Source organism: Nannospalax galili, unplaced genomic scaffold (assembly GCF_000622305.1).
Source record: "Nannospalax galili isolate Female #2095 unplaced genomic scaffold, S.galili_v1.0 scaffold930, whole genome shotgun sequence".
Classification (NCBI taxonomy): Eukaryota; Metazoa; Chordata; class Mammalia; order Rodentia; family Spalacidae; genus Nannospalax; species Nannospalax galili.
In genome coordinates this window covers 951129-970910 of record NW_008329328.1, presented here as the reverse complement: position 1 = coordinate 970910, position 19782 = coordinate 951129, and the positions used below count along the sequence as shown (strand labels likewise).

The window sequence follows — 19782 nt, the reverse complement described above, 5'->3', positions numbered from 1 at the left end:
GACAATGTGGTTTTGCAAAGAAAACACACCTACATGATAGTCTAGAAAAGTAGGAAAGAGCATGAAATGACCCTTTGAGTGACTGGTATTTACTGTGCTCCTTGTAGAATCTGTAGTAGGATTTTTTTCATAAGTTTGCCTTGCCCGTGGGCCATGTTAGATTGACTCTGGAACATTAGTTAAGACAGGCCTCTGTTTCTCTTCTTGGTACCATACATGTACTTAGCTCTAGTAAGAAGAGTTCTGGATTTCGCTGGATTCAGACCTCACAGTAGACAGTCGCTCCCAGACTGGTAGGGAAGGGCCAAGACCTAGGGCAAACAGACTTGCAGTGTCTTGAAGCTGGGGGCGTGTGCAAGCGTATTTCCTATCATGTGTTTTATTTGCCCAGGGTTGGTTAATTTGAGAGTTTGGGGAATTGGCAGCAGAATTGGAACTGGAACATGCCTTTCCCATCCCTGTCCTGTTTCTCCACGATTCTACCATAAGGCGGTTGGTTTTGAAGGTTTAGGGGCTCAGTAGCATTCCCTCAATGCTCTTAGAAATACCTAATAGTACTAATTATCAGGCAGTCAGGTCCAAACAAGGTTTAATATGTATGCCCTAATAAGCTAGTAGCTGTTTAACAAATTAGCATATACAAATTGAAAAAGTATTTGAATTTTGTTCTTAAGTGCCCCCAGTTATTTACTGTTGGATGCAAGTTTACTTGTTAGACACTGCTCAGCCTCTCAGGCCACCACCTCGTGTTTCTTCCATGGTTTTTTCCCTTGCTGCTGCCTTGTATCACAGAACACTGAGAACTTAGCTTTGAAGAACCCCTTGAGAGGAATGTAGAGCTACCGGATGTGGAACTGCCGGAGCTGGAGGCCCACGTGGTGCCTACCAGATGCTGGATCTTCCTGTATCGTTCTCAAATCTAAAATATTCCGTGGTGATGTCCCTGTTTGGTTGCTGCTGCTTCTCTGGATACCTCAGCATGTAGAGCCAGAACTTGTTCTGTCTGGAATGTGTGGGGAGTGTACAGTGAATGGTGTGTTAGGAGAAATTATGCCTTGTGTATGGCTGCCTCTGCTCAGATGGTGCCCCATGTGAACACTGGCTCTGCCTAGAGGCAGCCAGTGGAGAGGAGGCCGGATGTCCCAGAAGCAGAGGACTACAGCAGCACACCCCTCAGTGAGGTTTCAGGCACTGCCAGGCAGCGCAGCTCACGTGTTAAGCTGTGTGGTTCCACTATAGGTACTTTCATTCTTTTATCCCCTCTTCTGGTATGTTCCCCAGGCCTTGGAGGGGAAGATGCGAATGACCCATTTGAGGGTTAGCACTCAACAATCACTCTCAACACTTGGACAAGTTGTACATCTCTGCAGTTACCACCATCTACTGCAGAAAGAAGCTTCTGACTGAGGCTAGCACCGGGAGTCATCTGTAGACATAAATGTAAATATTCAGACAGAAGTTTGACACATCATGTCCATTTAGCAAAACAGCAGCAGTAGCTTCTCCACTAGGGCCTGTGACCTTAGCCGTGAGCTTTTGACTAGGCTTACAGTACCAGATATGAATTCCATTCTGTGGAGCAGGCCTCGGGTGCAATTGGAAACTAGTTGGTTGCACCCGTAATAGTCATGCTACTGCTGCACTGGTGGGACCATCTTGCCTGGCAAGCAAGTGGTGTAACATTGAGCTCTGTACCCAGCCTTGCCTGGCGTGTTGATAGTGTGGCATGCAGGATCCACAGCCAAGTAGGACTGCAAGTGACAATTCTACTCCAGCGTCCTGGGCAGCTTCTTTAGGCCCTGTACAGTCCGCACTCCTCCAGCCACCCTGCCTCATTGTGTGATGCTACCACGGTTTCCCCACCTCCCACAGTCTCAGTGCTGCCAACTCAAACTATTTGACCTGCCCTAGAGTCAAAGGGGAGCAGGACCAAGCTGCAGCTGCTGTGCCTGCCATTTGAGCGGACTCCTTGGGATCTGACAGGCTCTGGGCTAGAGCCGTATCTAGGGCAGTCACTCCTCACAGTGTCTGCTTTGAGGGCCCCAGGCTGGGGGCAAACAGTTTCCACCCCCAATGTATTTCTTACAGGGAAGAAATGTACATCAATTACTCTAGGGGAATAACGAACGACCCACTCCTAACACAAGCTTAGTCACCTGCACAGTTCTTTTCGTTTACATCCTCTGTGAATTACTGTCAGCCTTTTAAGGCTTCTAGGAACTCACAGATACTGAATTTGTCTTTCTACCAATTTTTTCTCTAGGAATTCCAACTCAACACAGATTTTGTCACTTTTGATTTTGAATGACTCAGGCCCCCTTTGTCCTATTTTTCTTTTTGTCTCATCTCTTGATTTCTTTAGAACTTTATAAAACTGATGTACTTGCCAGTCTAAAACATTCCAATATGCCAAAACCTTCCCTACCTCATAAGGATCACCTCCCACCAGGGTCTCAGCACAGCCACTAGAGCTTCTTACCATTCCCATGGTCCCCACTGTGAACACAGTTCTGTCTGACCAGGGAACTGGGCATCAAATGCTGCCTGAGTTCCTCCATAATGCCTGCCCTTTTTCTGCTTTTAGTCTCTGGTACTCATGGAACTGTGGGTGGTGATAGCCACGTGTTCCTAATGGCCCATATGAGCCCACCCATCAGAGACTCAGATTATGTAGTCTTTATGTTCAGGAAGGATGGGTGGTTATATTATTCAGGTTCTCTGCCTTCATATGCTCAAACTGATCCCGGCTCTCCATGCCCCATGGCTGTCCCATGGAGGGTCTTTCATTGCTTGTTTTAAAGTCTTTCCCAACTCAAGCTTTCCAAAAGCAAAGTATTCCCTGATTATTTAAGTTTCTTATTTGGGGCAATACTTAAGATTCCTGTCTGCGTACTTTCCTGTGAACTTTCCTTTCCTCTGCTTAATGGTGGGTCTGTGGGGTGCTATTTACTCATTCCTTGTTGTCTGATTCTACCTGTGCATTCCAAGTTTTGGGGCCCCAAGAGGAGTTAGTTAACACAGGTCTGATTTCTACTCTCATTTATGACCTTCCCTAGCTGTAAAAAAATGATAGGTCACTATCAACATCTCATCCCCAACCTCCATTTTTTTTCCTGCCAGCTCAGAGGCTTGTGGGGAGAGTGGCCCATGCATCATTCTCTGCCTTATACAGGCAAGCTCTTTCTGGGCAGATAGCTAAGCCTCAGTAGTATGTCTTAACACCCAGAGCAAGAAAGCTTGCCATTCCATACCACACGGTGAAGGGTGGCCATGTCAGGATCGCCCTAAGGACACCCTGCCCTTAGCTTAGCTACAGTCGCGTGCATTCACAGCAGACACAACACAAGTGTTTCTCGAAAGCTTATCTTGGTTCTGTCCTGTCCCATTTTTGCGAACCACCCTTTGTGTTAACTTTCCCTGCTGATGGAAGTGGAGGCTAGCAAAATTGCACATTTGAGAATGGGGGCTGGAGAGATGGCTCAGTGGTTAAGAACATTGTTCTTGCAGAAGACCTGGATTAGAATCCTAGCGCCCACATGGCAGCTAACAACTGTCTTGTAATTCCAGTTCCAGGGACTCCAACAGCCTCCTCTGTCCTCCGTGGGCATTGCACAACGGGGGTGCACTTACCTACCTGCTGGCACAACACTCATACACATAAAATAAAAATGATAAACTTAATGTTGCCCTTTTGTGCATCCACTGGTGCATGGAGAACCTAGTGGCCTCACTCCAGAGAAAAGTGACCCTTCCTCCCCTAGCAGTCATCAACTGCCAGTAGCTCCTCAGCCAGGTGCGGGACCTCAGAAAACCCTCCCCAGTTCATGCTGGAATTTTTTACTGACCTGCTCTTACACAGATCTCGTATAGGTACTCGTGTAGGTACAGAGTTGTTGCTTTGAGTTCATGTGTGCAACAGCCATGTCATGTTGAAAACAGCGTTTTAGCTCACCTTGCCATCCTCTGGCTCTTACATTCTGTCTGCCCCTCTTCTGTGATAACCTGTGAGCCTTGCGGAGATGGGGGGTTAATATAGACGTACCTTCTACAACCGAGCACGCGTGGTTGCTTATTTTCAGTGCTTTGAATAATAAGTCTGTGCATTAACCACTACCCACACAAGAAGAAGCTTCCCTGGCCAAGGTTGGGTCAGCATATTTAGAGAGCAGTTTGAGAACATGACCATTCAGAAAAAGAACATCAATAGGTTCTCCCTTAGGGCCCATAACTTCCAGCCATGAGTTTTTACCATGTTTATGGTACTTGACATGAATTCCTTCCTGTAGAGTGGGCTTCACATCCAAACAACAGAGTGGTTAGTTACTCCCATAAGTAGTCTGTCCATTACTGCGCCAGTGGGCACATCTTACCTGGCCCATTGGCATTGTAGCATACAGGGTCCAGCACTGGATAAGACCACTGATGTCCTTTGTCCCCCAGCAGCCTTATAGCGCCTTCCATCACTGTGAAAGCTAGCCAGCAGGGAGAAGGGTTTCTGTTCAATTAAAGACACATTTCTTTGTGTCCTGCAACCAAAGTGTGTGGTATTTTCAGCAGTGTTTTTCTACCATCTGTCATGATAGCAAAGAAGAGCAGTGACCATAGCCTGTGTTGTTTTGGGTGTCTCTGGGGCCTGTCTGACTAGTAATTCATGGGGAGATATCCCAGGCTTGGCACTGAGATTTTCATCTAATAAGTCAGTGTCTTCTGGGAGTAACATTGGTCACTGACGTGGGATATTTCTGTTCAAACTCCATTTAAAAAATTGAAAATTTCCTAAGCGTGCAGACTAGTGGGGTTTCACAAGGCTTCTCTATATATCCATGGTTTTGGTCAGCTCACCTCCTTTCTGTCTCCATCCCCTGTTTCCATCCCTGCTTAAACCTGTAGATCCGTGTTTTTTGTATCACATGTGTTCTACTGTCCCCTCTTATTATATGTTATTATTTGGATTGCAGGATCATAGGTTTCCAAGTAGCTTCTTGCTGTCTACTTAATCTTGGTTAGACCTTCACTTGGCCCCTCATCCCCCCATCCCTATCACCCCACGTGTTTTGTTTACTAAAAGTGTCCTGAATTTGCTGACCTCTTTCTGTGATAGCAGACAGTTCTCAGCAGAGCCACATGTCAATCAGCCTGTCAGCGGATGGGGAATGCTGGCAGTGACTGGAAACTAACTCAGAGGATTTTTTTTTCTAAATCCTTTTGTTAAAAATGTAAAATTGCATCCCTTTTTACTAGCTCTCATGAATAAATCCTGAATATGGCAGTTTATCGGTTGAATGTTAGCAAAGACCTTTCCATAATTAGAAGAAAAATTTAAAGAATTGCACTGACATTCATGCAGGCAATACACTCATACACATCAAATAAAAATAATTAAAAAAAGAGAATCGTAGGCTGATTTAATAAGTGCACCTGGCTTTGCAGTGCCTCTTTGATTAATGTAGTTTTTCAAAGTATCCTTTTCATCTTCATAGCCAAGAAACCAAGACAACTTTTAAAGCTAATTGTTTTGTCAGCAAATCTAAAACAAAAATTTGAAAATAATAAAATATTGTGTGTGCTGCATACACAGAAAGTAATAGAGCATTTTCAGTCTCATTGCTGTACTGCCAAGAGCTAAAAGGTTTTTTTTATTGTAGCAGCACATATTGTGGAATGTTTTATTTTTAATACAGTATTTTTAAATACTTTGTTTTTAATGTCCTATGACATTTTATGTATATTGGCAATATATGCAATATATTGCTGTATAATATGTATTTTAAAATTAATGTAAGGCTTATAAAGGTATACTGTAAGTGTGTGGAGACTACCATTTGTAACAGTCTTAGAGAGTCAGCTAAGCTCTGCAGCATGGAGTCTCCAAGTCCGCTTTCCTGGACCCTGGGGGGTTCCGAAGTCTTTCCCGGGGAATTGTGGGGAATGAGAATAAGAACCAGGGCTCTCTCGGGTGGGTGGTCTCTGTTGATCCTTGTTTGTGCCAGTGCAGCTCTATGAACTCTGCCTCAAACATTTTCCTAGTTAAATTTGGCGACCACAGTTTCAGACACTTTGATAATAGTTGTTTACTGTAGAGCATATATTATAGAGCTTTTACTGTGTTGTAGAACCTTGCATAAACCAAGCAGAAAAGTCCAAAGCCTTTCATGCAAGTGTACTTTAAAATGTTCCCGTGTCCTCTCTTTCTAAACTGACTGTGCTATTTCTTCTTTTAATGTTTGAAAGTCTTCCTTTTTTGTTGCACCTTCTATAATGACTTAAAGAGGTGAAATAGGTTCCAAGCCTGGAGGTTCCCAGACCCACCTTCTCCCTGTACAATGAGGAGGCCAGAGCAGAAAACCGAGTGCTCACATCTTTAAGCAAGCATAGGATGTGGAGAAAGGGAAACTGGGAATGGGCAAGGCTGTGAACTCTCAAGCCCACCCCAGTGATGTGCGTCCTCCAGCAAGGCTACCCCTCCTCAACATCACAAAACACCACCACCAACTGGGAACAAAGTGTTCAAGTTCTTGGAACCTCTGAGGGACATTCTCATTCAAACCACCACATATTCCTGGGTAGCAGAGATGGTCAGAGTGGCCAGACGTAGTGTGTCTCCGAGAATGGTGAGGTCAGTCCAGCAGTATTGGGCAGACATTTAACTTACCAGAAATCTAAATTCAAAGATGAGATGTCTTTTAATAGGAGATTGGTTTAAAATATTAATGTATCGCCAGGCATGGTGGCACACGCCTTTAATCCCAACACTCGGGAGGCAGAGGCAGGCGGATCTCTGTGAGTTTAAGGCCAGCCTGGTCTACATAGTGAGTTCCAGGACAGCTGAAGCTACAGGGAGACCCTGTCTCAAAAAAGACCAAAAGAAGAAAAATTAATGTGTATGTAGATGGTGAAATACCATGCACCTGTTTTAAAAGTACCAGTATGTACAAGGTAAAAAAGGAGATGAAAATCTGTTCATCAAAGAAAGCAATGCAGTACATGTATGTAGAATGTGCCCATTCTAGTTAAAGAAAGAAAACAGACTGGGAGCTGAAGAGATGGGTTAGTGGTTAAGAATGCTTTCTGCTCTCCCAGAGGACCTGACTTCAGTTCCCAGCACCCACACCAAGCAGCTCAAAACTGTGGAAGTCTAGTTCTAAGGGATTTGACACCCTCCTCTGGCCTTTGTGGGCACCTGCACATACATGATGCACATAAACTCATGTAGGCGCACACACATAAACATAAATTTAAAAAATAAATAATTTTTAAAAGACTTTGTATTCATACCTGCTTGTCTTTGCATAAAGGGAAATTCTAGTTAAATATTTATAGTCTTTTAAAAGTTAATCTCACATGAGGATGGATTGGTAGGCCATAAGTATAGAAGGAAAACTTTGTGGTAAATATATGGTTCTAAAAGGATGTGTAACTATACAGTTCACAAAGTTAACTTGCAAAGTCCAAAGTGAGATGTAACATTCCAAAGTAGTTGGAATGCAGATTTCTGGTGAATCTGGGCCTTTCCACTCACCAGTTATGTGAGACCTTGTTCAAGTTCTATCTCCATGCCTTAGCTTTTTCTCTATATTGTTAGTTCTTCTAAAGAAGTTATAACAATATGCCATTATAGAAAATTGCCAGTGTCATTAGTAGTAGGATTATTGAAGACTGATAAATTTCATACTGTATCTTAAGTGTCTAATTTTTTATAACATTTGTAAAATTATTTAAAATTCTCCATGCTTTTTTATGTCTTTAACTGAAGTAATAGATAGATACATGTTGGTTGTGTCTTCTCTCCTGGCCTAGTGATTTAGTCTCTGAGGTTCAGAGAATTTGGTTAAGATCCCTCCCCAGTCTGGCAACACCTCACAGCTAGCTGCTCATCCATTGTTAGGTCCTATAGGAGGTGAAAAGGTATTTGAAATGAATTGAATGTGCTGCCTTGATGGGAACAGACTAATGTTATATGAGTTATATAACAGTCCTAATGTTATTTATGATGAAGAAAGAGGTTGTTCGTTTCTGTGTCAATGTCTCGGCTCTGATTTCACTTACACAGGTCCTATGCTATGTCCACTGTTATTACAGCAGTCTGGAGAGTCATGTTCCACATTGGGTTGGTAAGGCCCTGGGCTTTTGTCTATCATGGCCCAAGAGAAGATGCTGTAAGAATCAGTCCCATGGTTTCAAGTCTGCCTCTTATGCTCTGACTGATAGTGGCTTGTCCAGATCATACTCTAAAGCTTAGGCTCAGACAGGAGGAGGGAGCCTTTAGCCAAAGCCTTTGCATTGTTTTCCATCCCTTGTTTTATGACTCTGGTTCTAGACAATGTATGTTAGGTTAAAAATGGCCTGCCAGCAACTCACCTTCATGGATCTGTCCTCTCTGGTGATTTCAATGGGGGCACGACTTCTGTGAGCTTCCTGCAGACAGTGACTCCTCTCGTGTTCTCTTAAGGGGCCTAACTGTGCTTATAGACAAGGGCTGTTTTCAGGAAGTAAGATTTTGAAAAGCTAGTTCTGTTTATTTGAAAGGAAAATATATTAAGCCATAATTACCATCATAGATAATATATTTTATGGGACACTGAGATCCAGTAATGAAGTATCTCAGGCAAACAAGCCAGGATTTGAGCCTCGCAGACATAGAGTGGCATTTATCACGAGTCTGTAGAGTCTGATAATAATGTCCAAGTTTCTTTATTTGACATCATTTTAATAGTTTGGAACCATGCCACAGAAAGGCCATTGTTTTGTGTATGTATTAACTTTTAGTTTTCTAAGCTTGCAAGTATAATTGTTCTTCTGGGTGGGATGCTCTTTACTTGTGATCCAGACTCCGGCAGGAATGGCAGAGGCTTTGAGCCATCCTGAGCAATCTGGTGAGACTCTGTCTAAAAAAATAGCTCACTTACATTCTTGTTGCTGTTACTGTTGAGTGTAGTACCTCTCTATTCACATTTTCCTCACTTAAACAAAAGAAACTAAGAGATGTTTTGGGTGTGGCTATGCCGAAGTTGGGAACTCTGCCTTATGTCTGTAGTTTTTTAGCAGTATTTTTGCTTGGATATTAGATGTGCATGGTAACCGTGTATGCCTTGTGCAGTAATTATTGAGAACTTTAAAATATGAGTCTTACTTTAATTGCAAGTGTCTCTTGGTTGAATGAAGGAGATGGGTTTCTGTATGCACTGGAGGATGAGAGGTGGTTTTAAAGTCCAACTTGCATGCAGACCGTCATGGACTAAATGAGATGAGGTGTGGACAGAGCCTCTCACAGCCCCTCTCTCTAGCTGCCTTCTGGGGCTCAGGTGGGAGATGCTCAGATCAAGGCTGCAGAAACTTGGTACAACATACATCCAAAACCTGAGTAAAACTGTCATTTAAAACGAATTTGATCAGCTGGAGAGATGGCTGTAATTCCAGCTCCAGGGGATCCAACGCCCTCCTCAGCCTCTGTGAGCCCTTACACTCACACATGCACACCCCAATACACATAATTGCATTTTTTTAAAAAAACAATTTTTAAAAATCTTAAAGTACATTTGATGTCCAATAAAGTTCTTAAAAATAAACAAACCAAGGAATCTCTTCCCTGTTTCAGTAGATGTCCTTAGTTTGTCAAAGTGAGTATGAGCATCGTGAATGTTGAACAGGTAAAATGGCAATCTAACTCAGGATTTTTAAAAAACCTAAATGTAAAAATAGATAAGGGCTTAACACCTCTCAAAAAAAAAAAAAAAAAAAGCAACATGGTTGGAATAACATAAATACTTAGCACCAAAAATCGGCTTTTCCCCTTCAAGTGTAATTATTATCATTGTGCAAATAGGTCCTGGGTGCTGAACCCTCACCGCTCACTGTCTCAGTGCTGGTACAGTTCACATGAACATCTGGTCGAGAGAGTAAAACTGGACCTGCAGCTTTCCAATGGCTCTATTTCATTTGAAAAAATGCTGTTATTAAATCCATGATTGCTTATTATAAGCAAGGACTGGTTTTCTTCTTTCTTTAAATATCTTATTTATATTTTTATTTTATTTTATGTGTATGAGTGTATTGCCTGCGTGTGTGTAAGTGCACCCATGTCATGCAATGACCACAGAGGTCAGATGAGGTCGTCCAGTCCCCTGGAACTGGCGTTAAAGATGGTTGTTGGCCACCATGTTAGTGCTGGGAATCAAACCCAGGTCCTCTGCAAAAGCAGCCAGTGCACTAACTGCTGAGTCATTTCTCCAGCACAGATTTTGGTTTTCTTAAATCATGTAGTTTTGAAATTGCTGTATTTGCTTTGGCCTTTATAATGAAAACTACTATTCCGTTTTTTAATTGGATGAGATACAGAATATATACAATCCATCGTGTAGTTAAAATATATTTTCAGCAAACAAATGTTAAGCCTGTGTATGTACAAATGTGCATCTGTATAGACAGAAGGACTGTTTACTTAAATTTATGCTTTCTGATGTTATAAAATCACCTTTTTGGTACATATGATCCTAGAATTTGTTTTTTTTTGAAAGATAGAATGTAGAGAATTAAGGTGGATTAGAGTGTTGGTATGATGTCTGACTCCTGTAGTCTCAGAAATAAAATTTTTCCAAATCAAGACGTTACTGAAGTGATGATATCAGTAAAGTGAGTTTGGGGTCGACATGTTGCTGAGGTACCCGTGAGCTGAGGAGTAGACACTTCTTTTCAGAATCTGTGCTGTGCTAGCAGTGTGTGTGTATTTGTAGGGGTGGACTCCTAATGATATGACACTGTCGCCGCCTGGCAGAAGCTGACCTAGATAATCATTATGGGGGGAGAACAGCTGTCTCACCCCCACAGTGCTACAGATGGACTCAGTTATATCCGAGAGGCGGGAGGCTGCTGCAGAGAGCACCGTTCCAGGGTTAGTCAGGGTAAAAGCAGCAGCAGCGGACCTACAGTTTATTGGATCAGTCCCATATTTGGTATTGTGCAAGGTGTGTCATTGCATTATCCCCAGTGTATTAAGCTGGGGATGATGACCTGAAGTACATCAAGTGCTCTGTGTGGATGAGGCATCCTACCTTAATTTTCAAATTCCATTTATTTATTTATTTGGGGAATGGGTGCGCCAGGTCACACATGCGGAGGTCAGAGGACATTTTGCATGAGTCGGTTCTGTCCTTCCACCATGTGGGTCCTGGGGAACAAACTAAGCTCTTCAGGCTTGGCGGTGCGTGCCTTTACCAACTCAGCCTCCCTTTTAGTGCTGGGAAATGAGTCCCGTTCAAGGTACCTTACTAATAAAAGCATGATCTTCCACTGACAGTAGAAGCAGAGCTCCAAGCTCCTTGAGAAGAAAAGGGCCAGTGTTCTTACAACAGCACATTTCCAACATTCTGATGATGAGAGGGCTGTATTTGGCTTCTATCTTAGTCTGGGGAGTGATTGTCTTTTAACGGCTACTGACTTATTTCCATGTGTCTCATGTATGACATAGTTGAGGGTACCCTGTAGCCGTAACTCTCTATACTTATTTTAATGTTATTCATGTCATTATATTAAATTAGGAAGTAAAAGTTATGTTGATTTAATGGAGGTTGGAGGTGGCGGTATTTTTATCTTGGGAAGTGACATGAAAGGTTTTACTAAGAATAACTCCTTGTGGAGTGTGTGGGCGATGAAGGGAAATTCAGAAGAACCTCAGGCATTTCCTTGACACAGTTTTCTTCTTCTCATTTATAGTCTTTATAACCTGGCTTCACTGGAACTGAGAGAGAATCTTCTTACGTATCTTCCTGAGTGAGTCTCTGGGGAACCAGAAGGGATGTGTGAAGGGACTAAGTGGGTCACTTTGTGCAGTGTGTCCCACAAAATCCAAATGAACCATGGTTTTTAGAAACTAGTTTAAGAAAGGAATAGTATATTGCTCTGCATGTCTTAGCCTTCTCTAAGCATTATTTTTGTTGTTGATTGTTTGAATAGCTCTCTTACCCAACTACGGAGACTTGAAGAACTTGATTTAGGAAACAATGAAATATATAATTTGGTAAGTCTGTATCAAGGAGAGTTGATATTTCTTCGTCCTCAGTTATGATTATGAAATGTCTTGCAGGGATGTGTGTCTTCACATACTATTCAGGCACATTGTCGATGTGTTTTAATTTGCACTGGTTAAGAATTATGATTGGGTATGGGCAAAGTCAGAGCTAGAGATTTGAGCATTAAGTAGAGATGTTTGAAATTCTTGGGGAAAAGTTTGGGGCACTTTAAGAGGCTTGATATTGGAGAAGTAACAGTGAACATCTGCTGTGGCTCCCAGTTCCCATCTGGTGGGTATTTCTCCTTTAGTGGAGGCTGGAGGTCTGTGTCCTTGCTACTGTAACATCACATTTTGTTTCAGCCAGAATCAATTGGCGCGCTCTTACATCTGAAGGATCTCTGGTTGGATGGAAATCAGCTATCTGAATTACCTCAGGTAAATGTGAGTTTTACGGTGTTTCCCCCACTGTAGAGCAACAACACTTAACCATGTGCGCACCCTGCTTCTCTTTGGAGCCTCTATACATGGATCTCTAAAACCAGAAGCATTATTGGTAAAACACATTTGGGAAAATATCTTGAGTAGTCATCATTCTCCATAGGAAAATCGAAAACCTCAGCTCACCATCTCTTAAAGACAGGAAACATATCCTTTTGTCCATGACGTCTGTCCTTGATTTTACCTTTGAGGCCCATAGCAGATCTATAAATTACCAAGACCCGTGTTTTTGATAGTATACATTTCTGTTACTCTCAGTGATGTGCCAAAGTGCTTTGGGATAGCTTTGCACGTTTTGCCCCATGGTAGTTAATATAAAAGCAGTACTAAGAGCTCTTATTTGTTTATTTTTCCTACATAGCACTCATGGCCTGAATTGGTGTGCCCTGGTGTTCAGACTTGTCTCTACTGTTGCTAAGAGTGCAAACAAGGTTCTGAATGAAATGGGCTTGGGACATACTCCTGAGTACTCGGTCACCTTGAGGGTGGGTCCAGCAGGCAGGTCCATGCTCAGGTGGATCGAACCTAAAGACGTTCTTCCCAGCACAGCAGGCCTTTCTTCCCTTTCCTCTAGCACAGACTTGATTCTTTGACGTCTATGGACTGTGCGTTTCATGGTGTGGATGTTCGTATTTTAAAATAGTTTGGATGCTGCCCACTTCACTGTGCGACCCAGTAGTGAGAGGACCATGAGCTGTGGGTGGGGAGAGCCAGATCAAGGCAGGAAGTCTGACAAGAAAGGAAGCACTCAAGTAAAATTTTAATTGTCAGTTAGAGCACCAGGGTTACCATGATGCCACCTAATGACTAATGGAACTAAGAAACGAACTAATTAGGCTCTATTTCTGAGATTTGGGATGCATTTTGGAAAGGGAGAAAGATCAATACCTTGTGGGTAGCCTCTGACTAATACTTGGGAATTCACTAGGAACATATGGGAAATCCTGACTTAGAGAACACTAGGGTTGGGGGATACCATGGAGTATCAGGACTATAATAAATCAGCCATCTGATGTGACAGCATACGTGTATGCAGATGTGTATGAATGACCAATCTGGCATGGGCATTCTAAATATAAAGGAGTCAGAACTCCAGTGGGTCATGTTATAAATGATTATTCAAAAGTCTTCATTTGCCTAATAGTATAAACTTGCACTAAACCAAGACTAAGCATACTTTAAGCCTGTCAGAATTATTTTCCTGTCTTCCTTGGTTATGTAAAGAAAAAGCACACAAATGTTAAGAGGAGTTAGTGAAAAGTGCAGTAACTGCAGGTGTCTGCTCAGCAATGGTGAGAAATGGAGACAGGAAATACAGGGGCAAGGTGAGGAGGCATCAGACAGGAATAAACTGGAAAGATTTTATCGAAGGTAAGTACAGACTGAGGAATGCATGCATGTGTAGACTGTGTTTTATGGGTAGAAGGGTGGTGTGCTTACATTATTTGACCAACTGGACTTCAAGCTGGAAGTTAGGAAGCATACTTTATAGAATGAGCCTGGAAAGGAGGAGTCAAGACTGGGATGCAAGCTGGGCCTGCTGGCCTACAGCTGTCATCCTAGCACTCGGGAGGCAGAGGCAGCAGGATCCCGGCAAGTTCTAGGCCGGCCTGGCCTACACAGCAGGTTCCAGGCTTATCAGGACTATTTAGCCAGAGCCTATCTCAGGAATCCAAAAACAAAAGGAAAAAAAAAGACCGGCCTCTAGGAGACAAAGATTAGCATCAAAGTAGGGAGGTAGTACAAGGAGTTCAGCATGGGGAAGCAGGATGGGAGGTGTATAGAAAGCACTGGGAAAGAAAATGTGCAGTCTGGGGATGAGGGTGAGCTGAATAAAATGGTAGAATTGCTGAAGAGCTTTTCCCAGTCCTCAGTAGAGTATTCTTTCTAGGAGTAGTAAGTTTCTCTTTTCTGTTTAATGTTAAGGATATCAGTGGGTCTCTGGGTTACAGTTCTGCTGAGGAGCTCTTGCTTTGAAGTTAATGCTGACAAGCACAGGAAAGCTAAAGTAGATGGTGTTTTATCAGAGGACATTCCAGGTTACCCTACAGTGTGAAGATACTTGGGAGTGATTGATTCCAAGCATAGAAAACTGGACTCCAGTCTCCCTTTCCTCCTAACTGTGTGACCTTGCAGTCATTTGCTCTCTCTTGGTGCCATATCTCCATCTATGAAGTGACAATCATTTCTTGATCTCCTGAGGTGGAGGAGTTGTGTCCTTCAAGCTCCATGTCTGTGATCCAAACGGCTTCTCATTTTCATTGGAATGGGCTCTAGAAATTTACTTGTATATTCACACGCACGCACGCACACACGCTGAAGAAGCATCCTTAGAACTGAGGTTTTTAAAGTATTTTTTATTCTTTGAGAATTTCTACACATGTGCAATGTATTTTGCTTACATCCACCTTCTACTCCCATCCTCTAACTCCTCTCATCCCCCTACGACCCTCCTCCCAACATTATGTCCTCTTCTTTTAACACACTGATTCCTATTAGTGTTACCCATGTGCGCATGGGTGTGAGGCCATCACTAGAGCATGGACAATCTACCATGGGCCATACCCCTAAAGATAAGTGACCCTCCTTACCCTAACAGCCATCATCTTCCAATAGCTCCTTGGTTTGGGGTGGGGCTTTGTGAGCCCCTGCCCTATCTCTGCTGGAATTAAAACCACCTTGATCTTATGCAGGTTTTATGTAGGTAGCCCCAGCTGATGGTAGTTCATGAGTATCACATCATGTCCCAAAGACATTTCACATCACTCCTCCCATTCTCTGACTCTTACATTCTTTTGGCCTCTTCTCTAATGCAGAACTGGGATTTGATTGTGAAAAACCATGATAACAAATTCCTTTGTGGTATGACAACTTTAAACATGACTTTCCCTTTCTATACCATTCGTTAATGCAGGAAATCGGGAATCTGAAGAGCCTGCTATGCTTAGATGTCTCTGAGAACAGGTTGGAAAGACTTCCTGAAGAAATCAGTGGCCTGACTTCTTTAACAGATTTAGTCATTTCCCAGAACTTACTGGAAACAATTCCAGATGGCATCGGTGAGTACTGGAGAGTACCTGATGCGGCTCTGCCTATCTGCCTACTGTCATCCCGACGTCTGGAACACACTCGTTCTTTTGTCACCCCTGGCAAGTGCTGGGAATGTGGCTCCTTGTTGCCTGTTTTTAAAGAAGGAAATCAAAGATTATTTAATACAATCTAAGTTTTAAACTACTCTGGCCTATCCTGGTTTGGTGGAATCTATAACTGATGTTACTTTTAAGTATTGATTCATATCTACTTTTGCCATCTCTCAGTTACGTCAGTAATGATTAGCCCAAATAATATGTGATTAAACAAACAGATGCTTACGAAGACATCCCTAACGCAGCATCCTAAATAGTTTATGAGAAAGTAATTGAACATTGTTAGAACTCAGGTTCATGTTGGAACTCGGTCCCCTTATATGAATGTTGGGAGGGGCATTAAAGGAAAAGCAATTGAGCTGAACTTTTTCTAAAATATTGGGAATAGTCTTTTAACCTTTCCTTACTATTTCCTTTAAAATTAATGCAGGTATTTCCTTTCCTATAAAGGAACTTAGACCAGTGTGGGAAATAAACACACAGAAATAGACATGCTCTGGCAGCTCCGTTAGAGCTGTGCTATGTAGAGCTGGTAAGAAAGAAGCTTCACCAGAGATTGTCATAGGATTGCTGCCCTCACCTTTTCTCAAAACAGCAAAGGACGTTTTTGAAAGATTTTCAATAGGAGGAGAAGCTGTGTGACAGAGGGCCCCTTCCTTTTTAGTCAAAGAGAAATGGTAACTCAGTAGAAATGTACATACTGTGTTTTGATTAGTATCAGTTGAAAAACTGGTACAAATCTTGACTTTATAGAAGTATTCATTAGAATCCTAGCATCTGAAAGTATTGAAGAACCTGGATGTGTTTTGCCACTTGGATAGGAAAAGGCAGTGCTGGGAGCCGCCTGCCACAGGAATTGAAGGGCTGTCTGTGAGGGGTCATCGCACCATTTAGTTCAAATGGGCAAAGTGAAACAGATATCAGATCTCAATTTCATTAGAGGAGCTTTAAAAATAAAGATAATTGTTAGTAATTACTTTGTGTTTCTTAGAAACAAATGCCCACCACCAGATGTATTCAAGGAAAGGCTGTAAAACTTGCTGGGAATCTGGTTAAAGAAAATCATGTTTTAAGCTCAACTGTTCCTGTGGAGCATGCTAATGTCTCCAGACAGCTAAGGGCATGTAGAAACCCTGCAACTATGTTAGTAGATTATTGATTATGCTGAATAAGGGCATGAGAATTGATGAGTCCTTCCTTGCTCCATGACTGTACCCAGGGCCAAAAAGTTCTTTCTCCATTTCACTCTCCCCAGACTCTTGCTGCTTTCTGTTTGTGTGGAGGCGGCCTTCTGATTTGATAGGAAAGTGTCTTTGCTAGGCTCTCAGCAGACACTGAAGGGTGCCTGCCCTGTTTGTTTCCCTGACTTCAGCTGAAAGCAAGAATCTGAGTTTTTTCCTTCTTTTCAGTGGGGATTTGGAGGAGCCATTAGTCTTACTCTTTTTTTCCAGAGTACTGTGGGCATCACCAGTAGGTCAAGACTTTCTGCTCAGAGTGACCTAGACTCAGTTGTTAATATGGCTTTTCAGAGCTGCCTAGTTCTGCATACGTAAACCACTTCTCTGTAGGGTCTTCATCAAGTCATTTCATTCACAGGTGACTTAGTAAGCTGTTTTTTTGTTTTGTTTTGTTTTTTGTCTTTTTTGTCTTTTAGTAAGGATGACTCTGGGTAAGATGAAGTTCTCTTCCATGTACAAAACAACTCCTGCTCTTAAAAACACCATCAAGAGACAACTATTTGTTCTTCATTAAATTTTCTGGCTTTGACATGGTATTTTTAGGGAGGCTTTTAAAATGATTTGTTTCTAATTAGTGACTTTTTGATGTTCTGAACAAATTACTCTAGCTCTCAACTTTTAGCAATTTAAATGAAAGTAATGGATGTAGTTTTAATTTGAAAAGCTAGGTGAAGAAAAAAATTAAGTAATTATTTAAAACAAGAGAACAACTGATAGGAAGTAACAAGGGCTGATTAGGAAAACAATGATGACTAATGATTTTAAATGACACTTTTGTAGGAAAACTAAAGAAGCTGTCAATCTTGAAGGTGGATCAGAACAGACTCACACACTTGCCTGAATCCATTGGGGACTGTGAAAATCTCACAGAGTTAGTTCTTACTGAAAATCATCTTCTGGTGAGTGTCCTTTGTGTTGTGATGAAGACTTATGACAGCAGATTCTACATACCTACAGTGTGGGACATGAAGGTCAACTTTGCCTAGAGAAGCAAAGGAGTGTTTAAGGGTCCACTGTCAGGGCTTGTGTGCTGGTGCTGGCAGTAAAGGCACTGACCTGATAACCTCCCAGAGGTCCCCAGTGAGACCTGGCTAGAAGCTTGATGTGTTGGCATCGCTGAGGCCGTTGAGGCCACAGTGGACATATACTGTTCGAGGGTTCCTCTGACTTCTCCTGAGTGTTTTGAGCAGGAGAGGAAATGGGAAAGCCTTGGGGGAATTGGTGTTCAGTCTGCTCCATATTGGGAGCTGCAGAATGGAGTCTGGTTAGCTTTGAACAAGGCTACTTCTATCTTCCCCTGAAAAACAAGGCGTGGCTGGCCAGGGCCACACTTAGACCCGGCTCCCTCACCCTGCCCAGGGCAAAGGCAGGGCAGTGGCCAGTCTCAGCTGTGTCCTCTTCCTGCTACTTGCTTGCTTCACCTGGCCTGACCTCTCTTTATCTCCTTACCTATCACTTGAGTTGTCTTGTACCCACCGCCTTGTCTTCAGTTTGCGTTCCTAGGAAAGCTTCCTCCTCTCCTTTTTAAAAGGCGAGCATTCTGGGCTTTTTAAAAATTTTTATTGTCTTCATTTTGGCACTTTTCTTTTTACCCCTCACCCCCCCCTTCCACTTTCTTTTATATTGTTAAGTAAAAGAGTGTTCTTTAGGTAGACTGAGCAGGGAAAGACAGCCTGAGAAGAACGAGAAATCAGACTGAGGGGCAAGGGGACAGTGGCATCCTGCCTCAGCCATCCTCTGGCAGTGTACTAGAAGCTCCCAGACCTGGCTTAGCTGTGGTTTGAGACTTACAAACACTAAGCCTAACAGCTACAGCTTTAGTCACTACTGTCATGCCAGAGACCCCATGTGAGCCCAGCCTGCTCCTAGAAGGCTCTGCACACCTTGTCCAGCCCCACCCGGGTCTTCCTGCTCCCCTGGCCACACAGCACCTGTGCAGCACTCTGGCTCAACAGTCATCAAAGCCACCAACTTACTGTAGTTTTCTGATACGTAGGCAGGCAGGGATGAACCTTGAGCATATAAATCCTCACTTTCTTAAATGGAGGAAATGTTAAATGTTTCCTGTCCCTGCCTTGATCTCATTTCCTTCATGCTACTGCGATGTCAACAGAAATTCAGAGTGCTTAATTAAATTCCCCCAAAGTGATCAATTGAAATATCTGGTATTGAGGAAAAAGTATTGTTTGTTTGTTTTTTTTCTGATACTCTTGCATCCTTGTAAATAACTGCTTTTATCTAAACAGCCATGTTAAAAGCTTGTGATAAATCTATAACAAAAATATTATTGTAACAAAAATATTATTTTAACAGACTTTACCTAAGAGCATTGGAAAACTTAAGAAGTTGAGCAACTTGAATGCAGACAGAAATAAATTAGTGTCTTTACCGAAAGAGGTATGTGTTGTTAAAGAAATAATATGGTGATCATTATAAAGAAATAATGATGACATATAAAGGACAAAACATGCCAAAGATATTTTTAATGTTTAGAAGTGCATTTTTAAGGTATGAGCATAAACCTGGTTGGAAGAACTGATGGAAGAATGATTGTCAGTAACATTAGAGAGAGTTGAGTATGGTATGTTGCTAGGACTTCACTAGAAGGACATGACAGTCTGTTGTACAGAGAATGACCTGTTGACGGTAATGGGTAATTTTGGAGTTTGCCAGAGGATGTGGGTGTTTTGGGATTTAACTGTTGTGTTTAACCATAAGCCATTGTGCTTATAAAGTCGGATCTTCATGCAGCCCTGTTTCCTGGGAGAGATTTATACCAGGTCGTGTTCATGCCCGAGATGAGAATCCTTCACAAAGGCCAAAAACAGGGAGAGGCCAATAGCCTCTGCGGCTGCTACCTCCTCCTTTTCCTCCTCCTCCTCCCTCTTCCTCC

The 19782-nt window shown here is 42.5% G+C and overlaps 1 protein-coding gene across 1 annotated transcript in view; it reads left to right on the top strand.

Annotated features, from left to right (window-relative positions):
- Nucleotides 1-19782, top strand: part of Lrrc1 (leucine rich repeat containing 1) — a 145903-nt gene that overhangs the window by 107908 nt on the left and 18213 nt on the right. The window contains exons 5-10 of the mRNA XM_008836528.3: nt 11710-11766; nt 11950-12013; nt 12368-12442; nt 15420-15564; nt 17670-17788; nt 19203-19286. Of these exons, the coding sequence (XP_008834750.1) occupies nt 11710-11766; nt 11950-12013; nt 12368-12442; nt 15420-15564; nt 17670-17788; nt 19203-19286 (544 nt within the window). The remainder of the gene's footprint in view (nt 1-11709; nt 11767-11949; nt 12014-12367; nt 12443-15419; nt 15565-17669; nt 17789-19202; nt 19287-19782) is intronic.